Source organism: Sparus aurata, chromosome 17 (assembly GCF_900880675.1).
Source record: "Sparus aurata chromosome 17, fSpaAur1.1, whole genome shotgun sequence".
Taxonomy (NCBI): domain Eukaryota; kingdom Metazoa; phylum Chordata; class Actinopteri; order Spariformes; family Sparidae; genus Sparus; species Sparus aurata.
The window spans coordinates 17,882,090-17,900,627 of NC_044203.1; the positions used below are offsets into that span (position 1 = coordinate 17,882,090).

General features: G+C 41.3%; 3 protein-coding genes across 5 annotated transcripts; all 3 read left to right on the forward strand.

Moving 5' to 3' along the window:
- Window positions 1-1,314: 1,314 nt before the first annotated feature.
- wdtc1 (WD and tetratricopeptide repeats 1) lies at window positions 1,315-9,443 on the forward strand. Of its 3 annotated transcripts, none has more exons than XM_030394868.1 (16): window positions 1,315-1,478; window positions 2,016-2,142; window positions 2,338-2,421; window positions 2,577-2,623; window positions 3,234-3,345; window positions 4,123-4,310; window positions 4,397-4,579; window positions 4,710-4,804; window positions 4,915-5,030; window positions 5,133-5,208; window positions 5,288-5,384; window positions 5,707-5,877; window positions 5,963-6,198; window positions 6,402-6,570; window positions 7,068-7,260; window positions 7,827-9,443. In XM_030394868.1, the coding sequence occupies exons 2-16, from the start codon at window positions 2,077-2,079 to the stop codon at window positions 8,022-8,024; spliced, it is 2,031 nt and encodes a 676-aa protein (XP_030250728.1). In that variant the 5' UTR covers window positions 1,315-1,478; window positions 2,016-2,076; the 3' UTR covers window positions 8,025-9,443. The 3 variants fall into 3 exon arrangements, with proteins under 3 accessions (XP_030250728.1, XP_030250730.1, XP_030250729.1); XM_030394870.1 differs by having other exon boundaries at window positions 6,405-6,570; XM_030394869.1 differs by having other exon boundaries at window positions 1,317-1,376.
- A 1,040-nt stretch (window positions 9,444-10,483) lies between these two features.
- LOC115567707 (transmembrane protein 222-like) lies at window positions 10,484-13,769 on the forward strand. Its single transcript, XM_030394541.1, has 6 exons — window positions 10,484-10,694; window positions 10,896-10,980; window positions 11,296-11,327; window positions 11,997-12,093; window positions 12,179-12,309; window positions 13,559-13,769. The coding sequence occupies exons 1-6, from the start codon at window positions 10,576-10,578 to the stop codon at window positions 13,644-13,646; spliced, it is 552 nt and encodes a 183-aa protein (XP_030250401.1). The 5' UTR covers window positions 10,484-10,575; the 3' UTR covers window positions 13,647-13,769.
- A 590-nt stretch (window positions 13,770-14,359) lies between these two features.
- LOC115567708 (trophoblast glycoprotein-like) lies at window positions 14,360-18,246 on the forward strand. The gene is made up of 2 exons (XM_030394542.1): window positions 14,360-15,709; window positions 15,908-18,246. Exons 1-2 carry the CDS (start codon window positions 15,450-15,452, stop codon window positions 16,881-16,883), a joined length of 1,236 nt encoding a protein of 411 aa, XP_030250402.1. The 5' UTR covers window positions 14,360-15,449; the 3' UTR covers window positions 16,884-18,246.
- The last annotated feature ends 292 nt before the right edge of the window (window positions 18,247-18,538 follow it).

Genomic DNA, 18,538 nt, shown 5'->3' on the forward strand with positions numbered 1-18,538 from the left:
TGTTTTAGGAAGTTGAGACATTGATGATAACATTTGTGACACCTAATGTTAACCTGTAACCCACAGTGACACATAGGGTGCAAGTCAGGGTGTTTTTTTCTTTTTTTTCGGAACCACTATCGTCACAAACTTGCATCTATTTTCTTTATCTTGGTACATGCTGTGCATTCCTTTTTTCAGTACAATAATGAGTAACCCACAATAACTGACTAAAGATATGTGCTCATTAAAACATCTCTGATTAAAAAAAAGAGTGGTAAGGCCGTTTTTTTCTGTCATCAGCAACATGCATTTCTATATTGCTGAATATCCCATTACAAATACGGGACACATAACGTGTAAAACTTCACTGAAAATATTCTATTGATCTGATAGAACAGGAGTTTGGCTCTTGACAGTAGTGAAGTGGAAAAGACAGGATGTAATGGAAAAGTAAGGGTCATGTTAGAAATCCTGTTTCATGTGCAGTACACTCCCACAATTCTATTTTATCACTAGGGTATCTTGTTAAAATGTAACTATATGTGAATCCAGCCTCCAAGTAAGAGACAATTTCTTCAATTCCCCCACCACCGGTTAAACGCAACAGAAAAATAAAGATGTTTTAATGCTTGTTGCCCCAGTCTTATTAGATGACTTCCGCCTGTTCTTATAATTCACCATATCCTCTGCCAAACCATTTACATTTCTCCATCAGTGCAACACATACATTCAGATGTAACCCGCTATTGTGTTTTGATATGATTTAGCCTGAAAGATATAATGAATGTTATATCTTTACATCCACAAACTGCAACTGAAATGTCTTCAGACCAGACCAGACCAGTGATCTACATCTCTTTTTTATCTGGCTGCTTACCATGGACCATTTCTTCTTCTTCTTCTTCAGTGCTTCACTCGATTGTCAATTCTGTGACATATCTGAATTTCATTTTGTATTTTGTGAATAATTCTGGTCTCAATAGAATAATACACCATATTTTATTTGTATAACATATCCATGCACATACATATAGGCATCCATATCCCACAATCCTACACACATTTTGAGTAGTGCATCTACAGTAAACTGATCATTCCTAACACTGTTTCGGTATGTTTTACAAGTGTCAGAAAATATATCTTTAAATAAGAGAGGGAGATTGTGACTTATCATCACACATTACCCTATGTAAACTGTTTATTTGCTTGTTAATTGCTTTTGTTTGCTTCTTGTGCTTTAGTTTGAAAGGTTTGCTAATGCTAGTTGTAACTTGTAGGTAGGGTGCTTTTATTCTGAAACGAACCAGGGCGGAAGTGTTTGCTCTGTTTTAGCTGGCGGAACAAAGTTGCGTGATACGCTCAGTGGGAGGAGGTTTGTGTTCAAGTCAGAGAAGGTATTAGCGTGAACCCTGTCAACAAACTCACACACAGTGTGATTCATCACGTCTATTAAATGGACATTTCTTGACAGAAGCCCCTTTAGTTCAAGAAAAGCGGTGAGAATTATTTAGCAGTCACAGATTGCAATTAAAACGTTGCAAATGTTAGCGTTACATGATGAGGACGTGTTGTTTAGCTAGCAAGGTAACGCAAATACGCTAACGCCAGCTACTTGGTAAACGACAGGTCCCTTTAAAGGCCTGATGCATAGGTGGCTAACGTTTTTGGTTGGCTAACAGCGACTTAACGTTGAATTAATTGTCATTGTCTGCGAAAAGATCAGCTGATGATAATACTGAGACGCCTGTATAGCTAGCATTAGCTAGTTAGCTAAGTTGTTGGCGTTCGTTGACGGGAGCAAACCCACTGGGTTGGCACTGGTGTAAACAAAGTCTGTAGACCAGCTTACGTTATATGACAAGCTTGTGTTTCAGCTGTTTTTAAAGATCTCTCAAGGGGTGAATAATCCAAGTACCTACTGACCACTTTGTCTTTACTCTTACTTTATAAATATAATTGAGCCAACGTCAAATCACTGCCTTATGTTGTCCTGTGTGATCTACAATAACCTAATGGTTTCTACTTCTCTACAGCTGTTTCTCGAGAAAAACAGAGTAAATGTCATCTGAGCTCTGACACCTGGAACCCTAATTTATGTTTTGTGGTGAGGCCATGACTACTGTCAACATCACCAGAGACATCCTGCACAGGCAGATCAGAGTGAGTAAACAATTGTCAGAGCATCCTAGAAGCCCAGTCTACCAGTGAACAGACAATGTGTTTATCAAACACAAAAATGATTTTGGTTGGGATAATCCAAAGAGATCGTCCACAACTGAAATGATTGATTACAGTTTTGTAATAATTCTTTCTTGTGTGCAACACTGTGATGGAGACTTTGATTCATGTCCACAGGACAAGAGAGCATCAGGCTTTCAAAGGGCGTATCATGTGACTGACCCCTTCATCAAGAGACTTGGACTGGAGGCTGAGCTCCAGGTCAGTGACAGCAACTGTGTGTGTGTGTGTGTGTGTGTGTGTGTGTGTGTGTGTGTGTGTGTGTGCATGTAGAGGGAACAAGTTGTGAAAAGATGATATTTGTGTGTGTTATTATATCTTCTTCTTCTCACAGTTTATACTGTTTGTCTCAACAGGGCCACACCGGCTGTGTGAACTGTCTGGAATGGAATGAACGAGGAGAGTAAGTCTTAAAAACCTTAACATTTCTCCTTTTGTACAATTGTCTCTGACCTGGGGTCAGTGGCTGGGTTACGTCACTGTATAACCAAAACTCTTAGTCTGAGGCAGTGTATAGACACAGTGTGTTCAGCAATGGCCTATTGTTGTTCTGTTATGTGTATAAATAAAATAAATGTGCTTTTCTACTTATGTTTATATCTAAACATTGCTGCTGCAACAAAAAATGATGCATGTCACTACTCTGTCATTGGATTTGTATGCCTCCAATGGCTTTTCATAGGCAGTTAATTATTTGTCCCACCCATGACACCTTGGGTGCTCATGGAGGAGTTGATCTAAATTGCCAAAAATAAATAACTTCAATTAGAAGATGACAAATCCAAGGCGATGGATTTAGTTTATTACAATTCCTGGTTCATAAATTCTAATTTCTAATCCCAAGGTCTGTAGGCAATAGCTGTAATTTATCTTATAAATTAATAGCATATGTATACAGCGAGTCCATTATTACTCATCCTACTATCTTCCAGAGTGTGAGATTTAAAGTGGCGTTAGCAGTAAAGACGATGCTTGCAGCTGTTGCCTGACCCAGTGGTCGTATTTGTTTTCAGTTTACTGGCCTCAGGCTCAGATGATCAACATGCCGTCATCTGGGATCCATTCAAGCACAAGAAGCTTACAACTATGCACACAGGTCATGCTGCAAATATATTCTCTGTAAAGGTAAGCCGGACTCAGTGTAGGATGACTGTGTTGAATGGTGGAGGGGAAAGTGGGCTGAAATCTTTTTACAGTGGCTTTATTCACATGCACATTGATAACTTATTGGTCCTAATGTGATTAAGGCAGTGATGCGAGTAAGGTGTAGCACAATCAGACACCATATTCTGGTCGTGTTGTTTCATTATGCCCACTAACTTCGTAAGATAATGCCAGAACTCCATTTTAGTGTCATCGAAGGGCATTTTAGCCATGTAAACTCTGACTCACTGTCACAACTTTTGTCATAGTCTCGCAACAGTAACACAGGTTGTCACATGCTAAAAAGTCTCAGCTGGCAAGACACTTTCTCCGCCTCACCCGACTTCACCCTTTCTCTAGCCATCAGCAAATGCTCTGTGATAGAAATACATTTCCTGTACATTAGATGGCACTGTTGGCTATTTATTGAGTGACATGTTGTTTGTTTGAAAACCATCTTTGTACATCTTTGACTGTACTTGATGCAAAAATTGCCCAGCAGGCAGGATATTAGTCTATGATGATGTGGGGGTGACGTTAAAGCCTTTAACTATGATCTATGGCACAAAAGTGTCAAAAGCAATGGATTGGCCTTATATGTTCTCTATGTAAACACCTTAGTAATGCCTTGATATGTGGTTACTGGTGGCATTAATTAGACCACTATGTGATCTTTAAACAGAATGCACTGTGAAACATTGTGTCTATATTTATCGCTTGTGTTTCTCTCTTCTTGTGTTTTTTGTCTTTTGCGCACAGTTCCTCCCTCACTCCGGGGACAGGATATTGGTAACGGGTGCAGCCGACACAAAGGTCCATGTGCACGACCTGACGGTGAAGGAAACCATCCATATGTTTTCAGATCATACCAACAGGGTCAAACGCATTGCAACAGCACCCATGTGGCCCAACACCTTCTGGAGTGCTGCGGAGGATGGCATCATCAGGTAAGAGCCCAGGGATCAGTCAGAAAGCTATCCCATGCCTGACTTTGCCACAGGTAATGTGTTCACCCTCTCCTTGTCCACTGCAGACAGTATGACTTGAGGGAGAGCAGCAAACGCTCTGAGGTGCTGATTGACCTGACAGAGTTCTGTGGTCAGCTGGTAGAGGCCAAGTGTTTAGCTGTCAACCCACGGGACAACAACTACCTGGCAGTGGGAGCCAACGGGCCCTTTGTTCGCCTTTATGACATCAGGATGATTCACAACTACAGGTCGGTTAAGTTTGTCAGTCTATGGTAATAAAGACTCAACAGCCACTGAAATGTTGTACTTTCCCTATTCCAGGTTTCGACATAAACATGCTCAACTAAGTTCCAATAATGTTTTTCTTTACTTACACAGGAAATCTGTGAGTCAGGGCACATCAGCAGCTGTGCACACATTCTGTGACAGGCAGAAACCCATCCCAGACGGAGCCGGGCAGTATTATGTTGCAGGTGAATTTTTGTCGAGTATCAAAATCATTAAATGGGCACATTTACATTGCAAATTACTGACTGTGAATGATGTGGATGAATAAAATCCCCTTTTTCTTGGAATGTTACAGGTCACCTGCCAGTTAAACTCCCAGACTACAATAACCGCCTGAGAGTCCTGGTGGCCACCTATGTCACCTTCAGTCCAGATGGTACTGAGCTACTCGTTAACATGGGCGGAGAACAGGTAAAAACATTTCAGAGCGGACAAGGTTTGGTGAGTGGAGTTATTCATTTCTGTTTTCATATTTAAACATTTGCTTTTTGTGTATTCATGCTGTTCTTCCAGGTCTACCTGTTTGACTTGACTTTTAAACAGAGGCCGTACACCTTCTTGCTTCCAAAAAAGTGCCAGACATCAACAGGTAGGTCTGTGCTATTTAAGAGAAGAGACAAAGTACCGTATCTGTATGTGTTGTTGGTTTTAAAACATAGATTTTTCAGGAGAGGTACAGAATGGAAAGACAACGAATGGTGTCGCCAATGGAATTCACTTGCCAACCAGCCATATCCGCTTTGCCGGAAGCAAGCTCCGCTCTAGGTAATTGCTTTTTCACCTGTGATTGTTTTTTAGATACAGAATGAATGGTAAAAAGTTTGAGCATGAACACATTTGAGTTCACAACTCCCATCCCAGTCTTATAGTCTGTTTGCCCTGTTGCCGTCTGGCAAGCATTGCAGAAGTATCTGTTGCCATCAGATTACAGAAGCTGCTTTTCTCAGGCTTTGAGGATGCTCATCTTTCACACACCACCACAAAAAAAAATATGTATTTTTATGACTTAATCGTATCATGTTGTACATCATTTCATTTCATCATTCATCATGTTCAATTAATAAAATAACCTTGATTCATATTTTAGTTCTGCTGAGCTCCCTCCTCACTTGGAGAAGATAAAACAACAAGCTAATGATGCATTTGCACGGCAACAGTGGACGCAGGCGATCCAGCTGTACAGTTTAGGCATTCATCAAGCCAGCTCCAACGCCATGCTGTACGGGAACCGTGCTGCGGCCTACATGAAGCGCAAATGGTACGCATCATGGTGTCATTGCAGAAAGACGATTCATCGCCGACTCCTGAAGGCTCTAAAGCCTTTGTTCACATGTGATTTACAGGGATGGAGACCATTACGACGCCCTCAGGGACTGTCTGAAGGCTCTTACGCTGAACCCAGCTCATCTGAAGGCTCACTTCCGACTGGCACGGTGTCTGTTTGAGCTCAAGTACGTGGCTGAAGCTCTGGAGTGCTTGGATGATTTCAAAGGAAAGTTTCCGGAGCAGGCGCACAGCAGTGCCTGTGATGCCTTGGATAAAGACATCAAGGCTGCTCTCTTCTCTAAGACAGAATCAGGTATTTTTGTAAATGCATTTTTATCATGAATTTGATGTTTAAATCTGTCGGGACAGGGGCAACAAAAGACTGGGAGAGTTGTTGAATGCTCAAAAATCACCTGTTTGGAGCATTCCACAGGTAAACAGGCTCATTGGTAACAGGTAATAGAATCAAGGTTGGTTGTGAAAGAGTAATACCTATAATCTTTTTCTCTTCACCAGCAGACGATAAGAAGGCCAACAGCTCAATTCGATTCCACTCGTTCAGTCGGAAGGAGTCCATCCCTGAGGACGAGCTGGTGCTGAGAGAGCGCAGCTTTGACTACAAGCACAGATACTGTGGTCACTGCAACACCACCACCGATATCAAAGAGGCCAACTTCTTCGGAAGGTCAGTCCCCACAAGTCTGATGATGGCCCACTAGGGGGCAGCCATGAGCTCTGTTGCCTGAGACAGACTGTTATGTCTATAGTGGAGAATAAGTAGGGCAGAAGCCATCAGTGGAAAAATAGCTTTCATTCATAAATGTATGCTCTAAGAACTAGGTCATTGTGCAAAAAGTTAAAATTTCTTATGAAGTTAACAATTCCAGTTTAAGACCTTACATTTCAATACAGCTACATATTTGATTATATTTGCCAAAAAAGGTGATTATTTAAAAACAAATATATCGTAGATCTGTGGTCACCTTTGTTTATGTTGTTCAAACATGAGATTGTAAAAATGCATGTGTCACACTGAGCTCGGAAAAAGCTGGTATGGTGGTAAAGTGAAAAATTGCTTTGTGAAGTAATCGCTGGCACAATGTTGTGATTCCATGTATATCTGATATGTCTCATGAGCATGGCTAGTCAGGCACGTCTGATTGGTTTCCTTTCTCTATACAGCAAGGGCCAGTATATCGTCAGTGGCTCAGACGACGGCTCCTTCTTTATCTGGGAAAAGGAGACAACGAATCTTGTGAGGATCCTGCAGGGAGACGAGTCCATAGTCAACTGCCTTCAGCCCCATCCCAGCTACTGCTTCCTGGCTACCAGTGGTATTGACCCCGTGGTTCGATTATGGAGCCCTAGAGCAGAGGTAAACAACTGCAGTGTGTTACAGTGTATACATTATGTTACATTTTGACAGAAGTTGGGGAACAGCATGTCACGGTCTCATTACATTATTCAAAAATCATAGGGATTATGGGTGTGATAGAATGGTTTTGATTTATCACATGGTAAAACTATTTGTTGATATTTGTAACTCAGAATGTCTGCTCGGTTTATTTGATGCATTTCTCAGTGTGTGATGACCACCACATATGTAGCTTGTGCAAATGACACTTGATGTTTTGCAACCAAAGATGAAGCACAAAACATGTTCTGGGGATGTTCCCCAAATTCCTGCAAAGACGGCTGCATTTGTTAAAACCTTTGGCCTAGTGAAGGCCTCGTTGACTCATTATGTGATTTTTGTTGTCATAATTCAGTAGGTGCATTTAAAGGTAACGCTTGAACATAGTTCTGTGGAAAATAAGCGTATTTGTTTGTGATGTGAAAAATGTTGAAAAACTCAAATGGAAAACCTGATTTAAACATGTTTTACTACTAAATCTGATTCTGTGTCCCTTTCTCCTTCCCCTTTACTGTCTCATGATGCAGACGGAGTGTGAGAACGGGCGAGTGGTGGAGGACATGGACGGTGCTGCTCAGGCGAACCAGCGGCGCATGAACGCTGACCCGCTGGAGGTAATGCTGCTCAACATGGGCTATCGTATCACAGGCCTACGTGGCGTCGGCCCCGATGGCTCGGATGACGAAGACAGCTCAGAGGGACAAGTTCAGTGTCGGCCAAGCTAAACAAACTGTCAGCCATTCTATAGAATGGATTTAGGAAGCAGATCACTCTCCCAGCTCCTGTTTGAATCTTAATTTACCCCCCTATCTGACAGAAACATTGAAAGAATGTCATGTCACATCTCTGCACTATGCATCGCCCTCCCCTGTCCAAAGAGAGGACTGGTGGAGACTACATTTGGGGAGAGGAATTCATGCAGGGTGGAGAAGACACCCATCTCGCCCCTTCAAAGCACCGACAACACCTCAGCCTCTCCCTCCATCCCTGTGATGGTGGGGGGGGGGGACACCTTTTGAGGAGAGAGCACCTTCCACTTCACTCCCCAGTTTCTCACGAAGAAGGAGGAGTTCAGCACTTATCCCTCCTCAGGTTTATGTTGGAGAGACACACAACACGTAGAAGGAGAGTCCTGCGGTCAGGCGACCTATTTTCAGGTCAGAGTGGCCACACAGGCACAGTTTCCTCCGTGGAGGATCGGATCAGAGACCAGAAGACAGTGCTCTGTTGCATCTCTGGTCTGCTCTACAGTCCAAGCTAAGAGTCTTAGTGCCCGCTCATCTCAGAAAAAGGCTGCACACCCAAGTCATCGATTCTGAGTTAGACCTGATCATATTTTCAGTTGGAGTTTTGGTCACAGGAAGCCTAGAATTAATTGTCACTCGCCAAGTTGTGAAAGCTGCACATGTTGCTCCAATGAAATGTATTTATGAGCTTTGTTTAGTTTATAACTATTGGAAGAAAAAAACAAAACAAACAACAAGTGGTTTCTTCTGCCAAAGGTTGTCATCGACCATTTTAATGGCCAAGGATTAATGTTTGTTTCCTTTGTTTCACTGAAACATAATTTTGGCATACTGTGCTCCTTTTAGTTAAGAGGTTTTACTACAATAGATTGTTGACAAGATCAACAAAAAAATATTTGTAAAAAAAAAAAAAAAAAAGAAAACACTTTCTAATACAGCTTTTTGTTTTAAATCAAGTCCCATTGATTGCAAATGTTTGCCGTGAGATGTCAAGTGTGAAGCTTCTGTTGGGTATAAGTGGGACACAGATGCTAAATTGTGGTATATGGCAACTGATGTGCTAAATATTTGGCAGCGATGGGATTCCTGCCTAATAGCTGCATGGCTCCATCACCTGCTGCAGTCAGGTGTTCAGCCCTGCTGGCAAAAGGCTTTTTTTGACCATAGTTGTGAGCAGAAAAAGGACATGGAGCCATCCTATCTGTTAACTCAGAGAACGGCTCGCTGGCTCTTTTCTTTGCCCCCAAACATGGTAAATGTTGGTCTTCAACAACATGCAACACTAGGCTTCCACATGTTTTACTTTGTTCATGAATTTAAATTACACTGTTTTTTTTTGAGGAATCCTATAATAACATTTGTTGCATACAAAGCGAAGAATAAAATTATTGAACACCTTCTAGTCTCTTTGCTTTTTCTTCTTTGAATCGTTGATGCATTTATTTGTCCTTTGAGTGTAACACTTGCACAACAGATACAGCAGTACTGACACATGACTAACTAGGCAGGGAAGATACGCTGTAGGTGAGGCTACGGTATGAGCTTTACAATGCTCGTTCATCAGTGTCTGCTTTTCCCCATGTTTTTGCTGACTGCTAAGAAACCAGTATGAGAACAGTACATCACGCATGAGCGTTCGGGGGAGCGTCTCATGCCCCATATAATGCACAGTAATGAGGTGACCCAGCTTTAGGAGTAGTGGAGGTTACAATGATGAAGCTCCTCGCTGACTGAGACTGTGAGTTTAGCTGCCAAATAGGGCAGACGTGATACAGTTTCCTTGCCTGAAAAACTGGCTGACTGATGCATGGATAGATTTCTGCCATGATAACGTTATTTTTATTTTTTTAATGACATGTATTGAGGATTCAACTTGTCAAAGTCAGAATGTTTTTCTTTTTTGTAAATGCCATTAAATTAACAAATAATAAAATTAAGAATATGTGTTTTGTTTGAATAATTCCTAAAATGTGCCACAGATGTTTCTGCTTTAATTTATCTCTGTATTTATGTACCTCTATCAATTCTATTGATTTACATACATAAAAAAAATACAGAAAATGAACGATTAATAAATTAAAATTAAATGGGAATGTAAAAAAATAGTGACCAATAAATACAGAGGCAATCAAAGCGGAAACATCTCTTTATGTCACAATTTACAAATTAACCAATGCCTTAATTTATTTTTAATTTATTTTTGGTACATTTTAAGACATTATGGCAGGTTCAGACCTCCATACTCTTGAGCAGTTCGAACATTTTAAAACAGCCTTTTACACTGAAATAAGATCAAATACACCCATACTTCGACGTAGGAATGCTCGGAAATCATTGCAAATCATTAACAAATTGTGGTAAACACAAAACAAAATCCTTAGATTAAATCACGATAAAAACAAAACAACGAACAGATGGACGGTGTTGCGTTCACGGCCCGACGGTTGTAGGCGACTGCGCGCTTCCGCTTCTACTCCGCCGCCTCGCGCCGCCTCTGCGTCACTTTCAGCGCCTGTCACTCCGGGCAGTGATGGCGGAGGTGGACGAGACCGACGTGATGATGAGTTACCACGGTGACTTCTTAAAAAGCGACCGAAAAAGCAGCCGCTACCCGTACTGCATTGTCTGGACACCCATTCCTCTCTTATCGTAAGACGCTAACACGTTGTCTCTGTCCTGCTAGCTTAGCGCGTAACGTAGCGTGTAAAAGATGGACGCTAGCCACTGGTTACATCTCTGTTATATCAATGAAAACTGCACTAATTGTACTTTATAATGTCCACTCACTTTAAAACGGACAATAAATGACTCATGTATGGATGTATTGTGTCTTGTGGGTGCATCCTGCAGGTGGGTGCTCCCCTTCATTGGTCACATGGGTATCTGCACCTCATCTGGGATCATCAGAGATTTTGCAGGATCATACTTTGTCTCGGTGAGTTAAAAAAAAAGAAGAAAATAAACAAGAAGCTTTAAACAATTAGAACAATCTAACCGTGTTTTTATCTGCTACAATGAGCAATTTCACCTCATGCAGCGCTCCACTTAAGTGTAATGGCACAGCAGTGAGATGGGGATTAAAAAGGCGAACCTGCAGTCTGTGATGTCATGCTGACGTGCGGCTTAATTATTAATGATGTACTGTTTTTATTGATTTTTGAGTGATGAAGTCTGAATCACATTGACCAAAAGCATAAGATCAATTGAATGATTCAGAAAATGTTTTTCAATTCTGACTCTTTTTTTCTAGGAGGACAATATGGGCTTTGGTCGGCCAACAAAGTAAGTTTATCGATCAAAATATTGCATTTAATAGGTGTATTTTAGCTGGGGGTGCAGCAGTTTTAAGATGTATCAGGGTATGAAAACTGAACGTTATCATCTCATGTACTGTACATTACCTAAATACGGTATTAAATTATACTGCATTGGTGTCATTAAAAGATGTATTTCCAGTTTATATCAGGTTTCACGTCTGTGAGGACACCTTATTTTGTGAAATTATAATAAAATGTTTGTTCAACCAGATTTTGATGAATTCTTATCAGAAGAGAAAGATGAGTTAACTTCACTAACTGATTTTCTTTTAATGCCTGAACAAACTAAATAAACAAACGCTCTTCTCTTCCATGACTTAATAAACAAACTGAACTTAAAGGACAGCCCACTTTCATACTGTTTTACTTTGTTTATCTTTGGCAGACCCTGCCACCTTTCTAGCTTCATGCAGCTTTCTGGGAATATTTCTGAATTTGTATTATTAAATCATCAATATTGTAAATATTAAAATTCTGAGTTTGAATTAATTCTTAAAAAAACAAAACAACATTGCCCATCTTTAATCATAATTATAAATAGGATTGTGTGTATAACGTGACCGTACCATGAACGAAATTAACTCTAATTTCCACATGTGGGTCACATCTGAACTAAACTAAACTAATACTGCAGGTATTGGAAGCTTGATGTGGACAAAGTGTGCGGTAACGGTCCTGCGACGTGGGACAAAGCAGTGCAGGACGCATCTGAGGAATACAAATGTAGACCGGTAAGACAAAATTCAGATTTTTAAATATACACATTTCAACATCAGTATTCAAATAATAACGTCTTCTGTTTCGGTTTTGTTGAAGCACAATCTGTGCTTAGACAACTGTCATTCCCACGTGGCGATGGCCCTAAACCTCATGCACTACGACAATTGCACGTCTTGGAACATGGTGAACCTGTGTGTGCTGTCTCTCATTCATGGAAAACATGTGAGGTAAGTGTTTTGGACCCAGTCTGACATTTGTGTTACTGTTAGGAAAAAGAGTCCTGCCTCAACTCGAAGTTCACATCTTGTTCTTTATTTAGCTAGAAAGTGTTTCTTGAAATCTGTCTCTGGTGGGTATTTTCCACTATGTTGGGCAGTGATATTTTTTATTCTCTATTTTGCGCTAATCTCAATTTATTTGTGTCTTTGTGTTGCTGTAACACCCTAATGTCTCCTCTGTGGATTATTGAAAGATTATATAATCATCTCTTATTTATCCAATATAAAACAACAATTACTTATCGAATATTTAACAGATTTAGCTCTCATTGTCTTACAATTACATGACAATCATTTGGCAGATGCGTTCAGGGTTAAGTGTCCTGGTCAAGGTCCAACCAAGGACTAACTAAACCTTAATGGTTGAGTCTAAAATATGATTGCAGCAGGTCCCAGGCAAGCCAGCAAAACCTCATGGCAGTGAATGCAGCACTTCCTTGTTTCTCATGGATATGGTTCGACAGAGCAAGTCTGATTTAATTTAATGGCCCAAATGTACAGATCTCAAAAAACCTTAAACCTCTTTACAGTCTGTACATCATATGGCCTCTACACAACAACAGGTATCGTCCATCCTTAGACCCCTGATTCGTATCAAGAAAAATTCTGATATGATAATTTATCAGATAATGGGGGGGGGGGGGGGGATTCAACACAGACAGGATTCCTTTTCCACAAAACTGTACCAAACACACCTGAAGCATCTTTATCACAAACATGTACGCAGTCTTTTTAAATTGCTCTGCTGCCGGACGCTCGTGAGCATTAGGAGACATATGGCACAGAGAACCCCCCTCATTATTCTCCGCTGACCCACATAGGGAGCTCTGTCGTCACAGTTTGTGCTGCCTCTGCAAATACACTCCTACAGCGCACAGGAGGGGAGTCGTGTAATTCATCACTGACAGCAGCGCCCCCCCTCTGTGTCACCGCTGAAGGTCACCTCTTCTGTGGGGCTCCCTGTGCCGGCTGGGTGGAAAGGACAGTAGGACGCCGGCTGGGGTGCATTCATAGAAGTGGAGGGAGGGAGCTGTGGGCTCGTGGGAGTAAAGAGATTGGACAGTGTGATACCTCCACACTCCTCACATGTCCTTGCCTGTCCAGGAATATTTGAAGAGAAGTTGTTTTACCCTCCCTGTGAATATACAGGTGTGGATGATTACTATAACACACACATTTCCCTCTTTGTGTCCTTCAGCTGGGCAGCGTTCCTCAAGACTTGGCTCCCCTTCTTCATGCTCTGCGGAGTCCTCGCCACCTTCATCCTCACCTTCAACCTACAGTAGTGGAGCAGGCAGCCCATTGGGATGACTCACAGACATTGGGTGTATATTGTAACCGGCTTTTTAATGACGTGTTTTGGCAGGACATTCGGTTTTAAAATGAAGGACTTCATCGTCTGTTCGTGATCTAGTCTTTTGGAATGTTTCTTAGGGGCAAAACCCAGCTGTTTGTGGGCCGATTCAGTAATCAGTTATTCATTTATGGATTAACAGTTAAAGGAGAAATTCACCCAAAAATAAAAAAAATGTGGTCATGATCTACTCAGCCCTGTGCTGATGGAAAGATGGGCGGAATTTCGCAATGCAAGAAAACAGCTTTCTCCTAAACAACTGAGGTATATTGGAACTTATTAAAATGTAAAAAATAACAATGGCTCCATACAGCTCATCCTGCATAATCCAAATGTCCCAAAATCCCAAACTGATTCGAAAAGGTGTAATATACATTCTGTACAAGGCTGAAATTTTCAATGTAGCAGCTAAGCTAAAAGTGTGAGCATGCACCCCGTTTGAAGTGGCTGCACCAGCTTGACTGCATGTCAAGGGTCTAAAAAAAGATCTTTTCAAATCAGTTCAGGAATTCAGGGCTTCGGGAGCCTTGGATTACGCTAGATGAGCTGTATAAGGTAATTTAACTAGTTTTTCCCTTTTGTTTATGAAGTCCATATCTGTTCAGTTGTTTAGAAAAAATGCTGCAATGCCAGTGTTTCATGTGAAGCACCAGAACTGTTTTGTGGACCATGAAACTTAACCCCTACTTTCCAGTTGTGAGTAGATAATGACTGAATGTGGATTTTTGGGTGAATTTATCCTTTAAGATTCATATGTTATTCCCTTCTACCACAAGTATTTATGATTTAACAAGATGCATAAGCCACGGTGTAAAACATCTCTTCGATATGAACCACCACTGTTTTTCATATGCTGGGTTATAAGGAGTGCTACACGGGAAGATGATCCTTTTCCAGATTACACCACAGCAGAGTAATGCTGTTGAATCCAGAGATGTATATTTCAGGAGTGGCAGTAATGAATGTGATTCCAGGCCGGCTAATGTACATTTCAGTGATGAATCGCTACAAAATGAGGCACGAAATCTTAAAACCGAAAAGTGTTCATCAATTATTTGTCTAAGAGATATGAGCCGCTACCAAAGATAGAATGATGTAGGGCCCACATGTGATAAATAGGGGTATTGTGCTGTACAAACGCCCTCCTCCCTACATTCCTCTTTCCTCTGCAAATATGTTAAGGGTTTTCTTTAACGCAAGTGTATTATTTCCTTTGCTAAATGTGCATCCTCATGCTGGAATGTTACTCTGCTGAAAACATACATATAACAAGCAATACAAAATTATGTATTATTTATTTTACTGGTTTCTTCTGATATTACGTACCCAAAAAAGTATTATTTTTTATTGTATTTCTCTATCAGTGTGATATTCCTTTAACTTAATTTTTTATGTGCTGTGTACGAAGCTTTTAAAGTCTCCCCTGGCAGACTGCTGGAGGTCACAGGCTGTGGATGCCCTAATTGTCCTCTGTACCTTTAAGGGAACCACGTACCTTCTCCATCCGGCAGATAGTGTGTGATATGAACTCCCATCAATTTCTTTATTCCCAGAGTGGAGCAGATTCTGAGGGGCTGACGCTGGAGTGCTCTTTGCCGCCTCTGCAGCGTTTGTATTCAATATTTGACTTAGAAAATTCACGTGAAACTATTATTTTTTTCCCCTAGTTCGTTCTTGTGACTTACTTTGTTCAGTTTTTTTATTACCATTCTCTTTAATTGGCTTCACTTCAGAGATGTGTGTTTTTGCCCTCCGGGTGTTTCTGGGAGTCCTTCTTTGCGCACCGCACCTGTGCTCGGAGTGTCCTTCTGGCTGTGAGTGTTTTGCTGTCACTCGCACAGTGAAATGCGTTTCAAAGGATCTGCTCGCGGTGCCGCAAAGTGTTCCAGGATATGCAAGGACTGTCTTCATCACAGGGAATGATATACACCAGATTGGACCTGATTCTTTTGCAGAGCTGGAGAATGTCACTAACATCATTTTAAGCAATAATAGGTGAGATTGTCGGTTGTTTTTTGCTTCGTGTCATTCATGCATACGAAGCCATATTTCGATAATATGACTAACTTTCTTGATGTATATCTAATAAATACATTTTCTCTGAGTTTTCTCTTTTCTGTGGTTTTTATTTGCATGACAATATAATATTAAATGTCCAAGAACAGACGTTTACAGTGTGAGTCATCTTCACAGGATCACAGAGATGGCCTCCCACAGCTTCTCTGCCCTCCTCAACCTGCGCTTCCTGGACCTCAGTGGGAACCAGCTGGTGCTCATCCATCCAGAAGCTCTCAGCATACCCGGCAGTCCCCTTCAGGAGCTCAGCCTGAGCCGCTCGCTCTACAACTTCTCCGCCCTGACCGACCTCGCCACAGCTCTGCGCTGGGGCGGCCTCAGAGGGCTCCTCCGCCTCGACCTCTCTGGGAACCAGCTCTCCCTGCTGCCCCCGGGCATGTTCTCCCACCTCCCCAGCCTGCAGCAGCTCTTCCTTACTAACAACTCTCTGGTGACGGTCTACAGTGGAACCTTCTCTGGCATGAACCAGCTGCAGGTGCTGGACCTTTCACACAATGCCTTTAGCACATTCAGCGCTGATGCTCTCCAAGAGCTGGAGACGCTCGGGAACATCCAAGTCTTTCTCGGAAACAACCCCTACACCTGCTCCTGTGAGATCCAAGACTTTGTGTCCTGGCTGAATGAGTCAAGAGCTCAGGTGGACGTGGAGGCTGTAAGGTGTGCCTCACCTAGGGGGTTGAATGGCACCTTGCTGCAGGGGCTCAGTGTCCAGGCTGTTGGATGTGTTGTTCCAGACCAGGCAGAGGTGGCTGACCTCACCCTGCAGACGTCCTATGTCTTTCTGGGACTTGTGCTGGGGTTTGTGGGGATGGTGTTTCTTCTTGTTCTCTACCTCAATCGAACAGATATGAAGAATTGGATCATTGGGATGAGAGATGCATGTCACGACATCCTGGAGGGGTACCACTACAGATATGAGATCGACTCAGACCCTCGGCTGGGGCACATTTCAGCAGCTAATTGTAACAGCAGGGAAAAGGGGCAACAAGGATTAACTCTGTCACAGAAGTTGCTGAGTGACACCTGTATCCTCCAGGTTCCTACAGACACACATGTCAGACAGGTGACAGCCTCCCCACCTGTGGGCCTATGAAGCTAAAATACTCTGAGTAAATAAGAAATATGTGAGTAGTTTATTCTGGCAGATGAACTTCCTGTACACACTGCACTAACTTATCAGCCATACCTTGTAAGTGCCTTTCTGTTTCCAAGGAACTGGAGCATTTTATCGCTAAATTAACATTAATATTCCATGTTTATTGTACATTTTATAAAAATATAATACATAGACTACATTGAGGACAAACTAGATAGTCAACCTGTCGATTTTAGTAAACTGTGGTTCCCTTTCTTCTTTCATGTTAGTGCCACTTTTTTAAATATCTTAATAGAACTGCAACAATTAATTGATAAATTGTCGACTATTAAATTAATCACTAATTTCTTTTGATAATAGATTAATTGGTTTGAACCAGACATTGGAGGATGTAATTTTTGGCCTTTGGAAAACACTGATTGACATTTTTCCCCATTTTCTGCCATTTTACAGCAAAAATAACCAATCGATTTATTGAGAAAATTATAATAATAAATTATCTACTCACCCTGATGGAAAGTTGAGTGAAGTTTCATAGTCCACAAAACATTTCTGGAGCTTCACAGCCAAACGGTAGCAATCTCCTTCAAAAAAATGTAATGGCTCCAAACAGCTCATCGGGCAAAATCCAAGTCACAGGAGGCACAGAGATCCCAAAGCGATTTGAAAAAAGCACTCTTTAAACATTTTTATTTTAATCAAAAAATTTCACTGTAGCTGCTAAGCTAAAAGCGTTAGCGCACACTTTGTCTGAGGTGGGTGCATGAGCCTCTGGGTTGATCTGGTTCCTGGAGACTTTAATTAGACTGGACCCTTTTTTTTTGGTGTATTCTTTTATATTTCATTACATGTCCCTTTCTGTTTCAGCTGTTGAGGAGAATGCTTCAACACTGTTTTGCTGCCAAGCTCCTGAAATGTTTTGTGGACAATGTAACTTCACCTGACTTTTCATCGATTTGAGGGTGAGAAGATAATGATTGTATTTTAATTGTTGGCTAACATATCCTTTAATAGTGTGTGTTTATCATTGCTTTTGATAGTGTCATGACTTTAAATATATTTATAATGCTGCAAATTACTGCTAGGGAGATAGATGACATAGATGGTAGATCAGTGGCATGGAAAATGTGTGTTGACCTAAGAAACTGTAATCCATAGACACCTAGAGAATAGGTCTTTATAAGAGTATGTATGCCTTAGTAGAATAAAACAAAACAAAATAAAACAATAAATGTGTTTATTATGCTAGAATTAATAATGTGATCAGTATTATAATATCCAAAGGAATAGATATCAAAGCTTCTGTAGGATATGAAACTTGTATTTGCCTCACTTATAAATAAAATAAATTTTTGATGTACCCGCCTGTCGTGTGCTCCTTTTATTGTGACTGCAGTGAACGCCATCTTCCCACACAGACTCATATATTTCTCCAGGTGAGGTGACCCTACTATTTCAACCCAAAGAGTGGGTGATTAAGTGTTTCCGTGGAGGGGGAAAAAATAGGGCAGAATGAAAGATATGGTTGTGAAAAACACCTGCTGGCTCTGCAGCTGTGCACCTCTGTGTGACCTACCTTGCATGTGTATGTGTGTGTGTGTCTTTTGTTTTTCACATGTGGAAAAGTACAGAGTTTCACCATCTTTTCATAT

Bases quoted from the DNA above. Each gene is read 5' to 3' on its own strand.
- LOC115567708 (XM_030394542.1), top strand. From the start codon at position 15,450: ATGTGTGTTTTTGCCCTCCGGGTGTTTCTGGGAGTCCTTCTTTGCGCA. The intron at 15,710-15,907 runs GTGAGATTGTCG...TCATCTTCACAG, and splicing joins ATCATTTTAAGCAATAATAG to GATCACAGAGATGGCCTCCC.
- wdtc1 (XM_030394868.1), top strand. From the start codon at position 2,077: ATGTTTTGTGGTGAGGCCATGACTACTGTCAACATCACCAGAGACATC. The intron at 2,422-2,576 runs GTCAGTGACAGC...TTGTCTCAACAG, and splicing joins GACTGGAGGCTGAGCTCCAG to GGCCACACCGGCTGTGTGAA. The intron at 5,031-5,132 runs GTAAAAACATTT...CTGTTCTTCCAG, and splicing joins TTAACATGGGCGGAGAACAG to GTCTACCTGTTTGACTTGAC.
- LOC115567707 (XM_030394541.1), top strand. From the start codon at position 10,576: ATGGCGGAGGTGGACGAGACCGACGTGATGATGAGTTACCACGGTGAC. The intron at 11,328-11,996 runs GTAAGTTTATCG...CTAATACTGCAG, and splicing joins GGCTTTGGTCGGCCAACAAA to GTATTGGAAGCTTGATGTGG. The intron at 12,310-13,558 runs GTAAGTGTTTTG...TGTGTCCTTCAG, and splicing joins ATTCATGGAAAACATGTGAG to CTGGGCAGCGTTCCTCAAGA.